The sequence below is a fragment of the Cryptomeria japonica genome, chromosome 4, assembly GCF_030272615.1.
Source record: "Cryptomeria japonica chromosome 4, Sugi_1.0, whole genome shotgun sequence".
Lineage (NCBI taxonomy): Eukaryota > Viridiplantae > Streptophyta > Pinopsida > Cupressales > Cupressaceae > Cryptomeria > Cryptomeria japonica.
This window is the reverse complement of record NC_081408.1, coordinates 246,829,473-246,837,154: the sequence shown is the minus strand read 5'-3', so window position 1 is coordinate 246,837,154 and position 7,682 is coordinate 246,829,473. Positions and strand designations below refer to the sequence as shown.

At 37.0% G+C, this 7,682-nt stretch overlaps 1 protein-coding gene across 1 annotated transcript; it reads left to right on the top strand.

The window, feature by feature from the left end:
• The first annotated feature begins 627 nt into the window (after positions 1–627).
• On the top strand, positions 628–3,808 carry LOC131875449 (putative leucine-rich repeat receptor-like serine/threonine-protein kinase At2g24130). Its single transcript, XM_059219769.1, has 2 exons — positions 628–3,000; positions 3,095–3,808. The coding sequence occupies exons 1-2, from the start codon at positions 984–986 to the stop codon at positions 3,229–3,231; spliced, it is 2,154 nt and encodes a 717-aa protein (XP_059075752.1). The 5' UTR covers positions 628–983; the 3' UTR covers positions 3,232–3,808.
• The last annotated feature ends 3,874 nt before the right edge of the window (positions 3,809–7,682 follow it).

Below are 7,682 nucleotides of genomic sequence, written 5' to 3'. Positions count from 1 at the left end.
ACATACTTTAGTTAAAGGGAAAACCAGAAGACAACGCACTCAAACAGGAGGAAAATAATTGGTGGGGTATAATGGGAGAAACAATAAAGGGGTCCCAAACAGGAAAAAAGTAGTAAACCCACTTTATTAAAGAGAACACACTGACCTAAAGGTGAAAAAAAATTGACTGCAAAACTGGTAGGAAAAGTAATACACCTAGTTTGACTTCAAAACTTTCGATGAATGTGAAATAAAAAGTCTGATCAACGATTCCGAAAACAAGTTATTTGGGCAATGTTTTCGCGTCCAAGAACAGGAGACGGTCTAGTCAACGCACTCAATCTAAAGTTATTTGACCAATTATATCGCTTCCTATTTTATCGTTACGATCGAAATTTATTCCTTAATCAACAGTCATAAACGCAGAATAATATAAAGCTTAATTCCAATCCAAAACGATTTTCGAATAATACGGCCTCTCTTTCACACTAAAACGACAGAAGACTGCTGTCTTGCAAACCCAAAAATATTTAAATGACCAAATTACCAATTTAATTTGTCCCGACATAGTGGGTAGTACCCACGCGCTCTCCGTTAAGCGCTTCTTACGCTCTATTTAAAAGTGAACCCAACCATTATGCCATTTCATACTTTTTTCGGATGTTTGCGTGGGCTAAGCTAAGAATGAAGATGGTGATTATGCTTCCTCTGCTTCTCTTTTTCTCTCTCTCTACGCTCCCTACTCATATAGCAAAGCTTTCTAATTATTCTGATCAACAAGCTCTGATTGCTTTCAAGGATGCTCTCCTTTTGGATCCATTTAATTCCCTCCTCGATTGGTCTCCCAATCACACTCTCTGCAATTGGACTGGTGTTGTCTGCTCTTCTCGTCGACAGCGTGTGGTTTCCTTGAATCTCACAGGTATGGGATTAGCTGGCCCCATCTCTCCCTTTCTGGCAAATCTTTCCTTCCTTAGAGTACTATCCCACCTTTCTTAGGAAACATGTCCTCTTTAACAACCATAGGTTTGGAGTCCAATGGATTCCATGGTAGTATTCCTCATGTGTTGGGTATGCTTAGTCAACTAAAGTGGCTTGATCTTTGCATGAACAACTTAATAGGGCCGATCCCCGTTTCCCTTTCAAATTGCACTCGTCTCCAAATGTTGGAGCTATGTGGAAATCACTTAAGCGGCCCAATTCCATGGGAGTTTGGAAGGCTGTCCCAGTTGCAATATGGGCTTTTGTGGGAGAACCAACTCACTGGAGAAATACCCAGCTCGGTGGGTAATTGGACTCAGCTGCAAGTGCTGAATTTCGGTCAAAACCAACTCAGCGGCACAGTACCAAAGGAATTTGGGAAAATGCAGCAGCTGAGAATTCTTGTTTTGGAACTTAATCATCTCACTGGCGTCTTGCCAGCTTCAATTGGTCGCCTTTCGAGTTCGTTATCAGTTTTAGAATTAGACTTAAACGAAATTGGGGGAAACATACCAGATGAGATTGGTAACCTCACAATGTTGTCATTTCTAAGTCTACAAGCAAACCGATTCAATGGGACCATTCCATCTGCACTCTGCAGACTTCCAAATCTTGAAAGATTGTACCTGGACACAAACAATTTACATGGGACAATTCCAGAATGTTTTGGCCACTCCAAAAGGCTTGGATTGTTGTCTCTCAGTCAGAACATGCTTTCAGGGCAAATTCCACAAGGTCTTGGTGCCCTTCCACAGTTTAGAGAGCTTGACCTTAGTCACAATCAACTATCAGGGAAAATACCTGCCAGTTTAGGAAAATGCAAGACTTTGGAGCTGGTGGACATGGCACACAACAAACTAACAGGAAATATACCTTCTGAAGTTGCAGGTCTGCAGAATCTTCAGTTCTATTTCAATGTTTCTGGGAATTTACTGCAGGGTTCTATTTTGGAAATGAGCAAAATGGTTATGGTTTTAGCTATAGATGTTTCTCAAAACAATTTCTCGGGTAGCATTCCCAGTGCACTGGAAAGCTGCAAGGGGTTAATGTATCTAAATCTTTCTGGGAATGCATTTGAGGGGCCAATTCCTGTATCATTGGTAAATCTAAAAAATCTACAGTACATGGATCTTTCTTGCAATAATTTGTCAGGTACAATACCGGTGGCTTTCAAAAAGATGAAAATGATCCAGCATCTCAATCTCTCTTCAAACATGTTAACTGGAGAGGTCCCAAAGGGAGGAGCTTTTGCAACACTTGATGCCTCTGAAATTATGGGAAATCTCGGCCTTTGTGGTGGATGGATGAACTTGCCGCCATGCTCTCATTCCAAACACAAAGAGACATCTGTCTCCAAAAAGGTAATAATTCCTGTTGTAGTCGGCATTGCAATTTTGACCATGTCTCTTCTATTGGTAGCATTTTCGTATAGATGGAGACGTTCTTGTACCCCTGCTCTCAAAGTATGGCCTCCAAAAATTTCATATGAAGAACTAGTAGATGCAACTGGCGGATTCAGTGATGAAAATCTTTTAGGAATTGGTAGTTTTGGATCAGTTTATAAAGGGATTCTAAGAGATCGTACAAATATTGCTGTCAAAGTTCTCAAGTTGCAAGATGAACATGCTCACCAAAGTTTCAGCAGAGAATGCAATGCATTAAAGAGAGTTCGGCACCGCAATGTAATTAAAATCATTTCATCATGTTCCAACCTTGATTTTAAAGCGTTAATTCTTCCATTAATGTCAAATGGAAGTTTAGAGAGGTGGTTGTATCCTCGTGAAGGAGGCCAATGCAAATTAAATTTGAGTGATCGATTAAGGATATCAATGGAGATAGCACAAGGAATGGCCTATCTTCATCATTATTGCTTTGTTCAAGTGATCCACCGTGACCTCAAGCCCAACAATGTTCTATTAGGAGATGACATGATTTCATACATAGCAGACTTTGGCCTTTCCAATATTATTTTTGGCAATTCCATGGATTCTTTGACTTCTACAGATGCACTTGAAGGATCTGTTGGCTACATTGCTCCAGGTACACATTTCACATTCTTGCGCAATGTGTTTCACTTGTTTTCTTTGTTTATCTTATAAGTCAGTTATTAATCTTTGTTTATTTCTTATTATAGAATATGGAATTGGTGGAAATATTTCAACAAAAGGAGATGTATATAGTTATGGAATCTTAATTTTAGAGTTGTTGACAAGGAGGAGACCAACAGATGATAGGTGGACAGAAGGAATCAATCTACCAAAATGGACATAAATGCATTTTCCAAATAGAATCTCAGATGTGGTGGATAATTGTCTTCTTATAGATGCTCACGACTCAGAGACGTCAACAATGATGGAATGCCTTACTCAATTTATACAAATTGGGTTGTTTTGCACAAGGGAGTCACCTCAAGAGCGCCCTGATATGACTGAGATAGTTGATAGACTAAATACAATCAGAGGTGCATTTCTTGATACCCCTAAAACTCTTCAATTACCAATAGATATCTCGCCTTTTATTAATGATGAAAGAAATATAAATACCATTGAATTAGGAAATAGGGGAAGTTGGTCTACATCTACATCCTAAGCCTAAAGAATTGTTCTTGTTTTATCTCTTACCCAATCCAAAACATAATGATGTCCTAAAATATTATTTTTGATAGTATACATTATGAGCACATGGAATAATGTTCATATGTGCTACCTATATTGGATAGTATATTTTGACATTATTTAGGGCCTATATTTGAAATTGTGAGTGGAAAGAAGATGTGGATATGATGTATTTTGGGCCATATCAATGATTTGGATACATGATTAAATATATATCTTAATAGAATGTTGAATTTCAGAAACAATATATATTTTTTATTATCATGCAATATGAAAAATTTTGTGCACTTAAATTTTTAAATTTATATTAATATTTAAACATGAATAGTTATTAAAGTTATAATACTTCTTTTTCACAATTATTCAATAAAATAATTTAGAAGTCAAATATTTCTTTGAAATTTTAAGTGAAGAATATTTTTTGCTAAAATGTGGTAAATATTTTAAATTAGATCATTTTACCACTCTTTATAAATCATAATTAGTAGATATATAGTTTTAGGTTTTATATTTTTAATTGAAATTTGTGAGTTGAACTACTAAAATATGTTCCTTTATGACATTGATATTGAGCTTGTAAAGGTATTTTAAAATCTTCCAGAGATGGTGAAGAACAAACGACATTTCATAGGCTCAGACGTCAATCCAAAGGTAGAGACGCCAATTTGTGGTTAGGCCAAATCGATGGCAGGCTAGAGAGGGGGAGACATCGTTCCCATAAATAGAGATGTTGTTCTAGAAGGACAGCCACAAACGCTGATCTAGGATTTTTTCCCAGCAATACTAAGTGAATTGGTCGAGACTTTGTCGATCGGGTCCTAAGGTCAAAGCAAACCTCTACTCACCACTAGGAGTATAAAACACAACTGAAATCCACATTTTGGACTTCACGAAACACGCACCAAGTGGTTCTAGTTAAGCATAGATTTGCTCCTGATAGCTCAATCCAACAAGGGCTTGGTCAACATCTCATGACCACTATGGGAGATGACTAATTTAATATCCAATACATGAGGAATCACATCTACATTTATTTTAAGTACCAAATTAAGTGTTCTTATGATAACATCATAACTAGCAATTGCACCTTGGTGTGTAATGGGTACGCCGAAAAGGCGTGGAAGATCAATTAGGAAAATATTTTCTCTATTAGTTGCATACATTTGTGCAACAAATGAGTTGAATTGGTAGGCCATTCTGAAAATGATGGTGTTTGTGCCACAAAGGTAACAACAACCTAAGTTAACATGATTAGTGAAGCCCTTTTCTTTGTGGCACCATGCTCGATCTGTTGGTGATGTCATCTTGTGTGTCATTGTGCTTGTCATGACACCTTGTGTGCATATTGGTGTGTAATTCACAGCGTGAATGTCACTTATAATGAAAAAAGGTGTCCATCCCATGTTGGTTGAATTAATATCTTGTGAGAAAGCTTGGGGCATTATATTATAAAATTGTTTTAAAATGACTTTAAGTGCATAAAAAATAGTGATGGATGGAATTGTTGAAGTATTTTAAGGTCTCACTTTGCCCCATTCACACCATGATCTTTTGGCTTGAGTCCATGAAGTTCAAAACTCTATTAATGTTTTGTTTTTCTCAATGGCACTTTCGCTTAGCAATTAAACCATGTATGAGCAAGCATTAGTCGAGAAGTGATAGCTTTCAATGAACAATGCATTCACTCACAAGGATTGAAACACATATGAAACAAAACCTCTAAATTAAGAAGATGATTAGACTCCATTACCCACAAGCTCATGTTATTTTTGTAATAGAGAGAGAGATTCACATAAGGGATATAAATAGAGAGGATAAACAAATATATAGAGTGAAAGAGATAAATATATAGAGAGGGAGAGACGGGTAGAGAATGAGAAATATAAATATAGATAAAGAGATAAGAAGTTATATAGGGAAAGAAAGAGTTAGAGAGAGGGAGATATATATGGGTAGTGAGAGATGGAGAGATAAAGAGATAGAGGTATAGGAGGGAGAGGGGAGAGATGGATGAATAGAGAAAGAGGTAGAGAGATGGAGAGATGGATGAATAGAATCTACCATGTCTGGTTAATAGATTATGACTTTTAATCTACTTAATAACCTTTAAACAGATCAAGTACATGTAAAGCCCATACAGATGTCGGTAGGAACAGATATCGGTAAACAATACAACTTAACAATTAAATAGATAATCAATACAAAACAACCATACCACATAACACCATGATTTGTATGTGGAAAACCCGGAAAGGGAAAAACCACGATGGGAAGCCTACCCATAGTTAGATGATACTTCTGTAGAAAGTATGTGATACAATGAGGGGCTTGCACATGCAAGAAGGCACACTACCTAGAGTGCATTGCTCATTACAAAAGAGTCTCATTGACTACAGAGAGGCAACAACCATCTCAAGATAAATGGACTAAAATCCAATAGAGTGAACTGCCAGAGATATCATCTACCATGCTTGATTAAAGTCCCGATTAAGCTCAATACTAGAGGCCTTTGACCTCTTCTTTAATCCAAAGTCGATCACCTATGATCGATCAAGTCTCCTTCGCATATGATATTGCATTCCAAGACCATGAATACTTATTCGATTCCTGTGCCACACATGCCACAATCTACAATGAGATCTTACATCATTTTATACAAACCCTAAGACCTAAACAAATTAGGTCGACCACCTAAAAGATATTACAATAAGATCATTACATAAATTCATATTACATTGATATGCCATGTCATCTTAAGACCAAAACAACAATAAAAAATCCATAAATCATCCTGAAACATCCCGATAACGTGTAGAGTACACGTTATCATGATACAGGTCCATAACCTAGATAGGTACCAGACCTATTCTGGGTCCACCATGCCAAAGCAATGTCTTCAAGAAGTTGAAGCACGATCAAAGAACATCTTCAACATCTTGAAATCCATCTAAAAGCTGCACCAACACCAATTGTGCATCTTGTTAAGATTCATCGGTGAAAGATTTGTTGGTAAAGCCTTAAACTAGTGCCGGTAAGGGTTTACGAGAGTGTATGATAGAATCCTATTACCAAGTCAATACCAAGTGACCAAGATATGCTCCAAAAGCACATACCACATGTAACCAATCATATTCCATAGATCCAAACATGTCGGAAGTCGAACAGATAGTCTCTTCTATCGGTAACACTAGATCTTCTACGGGTAACCAAAACCTGTCTGTCGGTAACCAAACATAACAAAAAGTGTTGACATCAATGCAACACATAGTCAATTCATGCCAACAATCTCCCCCTTTGGCATTCATGGCAACACTAGATGTGAAAAACATCTAAGTACCAAGAAATGCCAAACAAGTCTCCCCCTGTGGAAGACAACCAATAATCTCCTGAATATAAGTAACTCTCCCCCTATGAATGATATCTCTGTAAAGTTCTAATTTTTTTTTAATCACATCACTATCTCGCCCCCTTTGACATCAATGCCATAAATCTAACAAATATATCAAAGCAAGAATATAAACCTTTGTATCTCAAAGCTAACTACTCCCCCTGAGTAGTAGCACCACTCATTAGGTTCAGAATGAATAATGTCTTTGGTAATACATGTCAGACTGATGAATAACTGCATCAATCAAGTCTCTGTCGAAGGGGCAAAAACCCCTAACCTATCTTTCAAGTATTCAAATGATTCCTTAGACAACAGGTTAGTGAATATATCTACAATCTGTTCTTTAGTTTTTACATAAACCAATTTGACTTCCTTTGCTTTTACCTTGTCCTTCAAAAATTATACTTTAATGAAATATGCTTAGTCTTAGAGTGAAATACCAAATTTTTAGACATGTCAATAGCTGCAGAGTTATCACAGTAGATAACTACCGGTTCACTACAATTTAACTTGATATCTTGCAACATGTGCTTCATCCACAAGACTTGAGTGCAATTAGTTGTTGTTGCAACATAATCAGCTTCTGTAGTAGATAAAGAAATGCATCACTATTTTTTGCTGATCCATGAAACCAATTTCTTTCCAAGAAAGAAAGCTCCACCAGAAGTGCTCTTCTTGTCATCAATATCTCCTACCCAATCTAAGTCAGTATATGCACA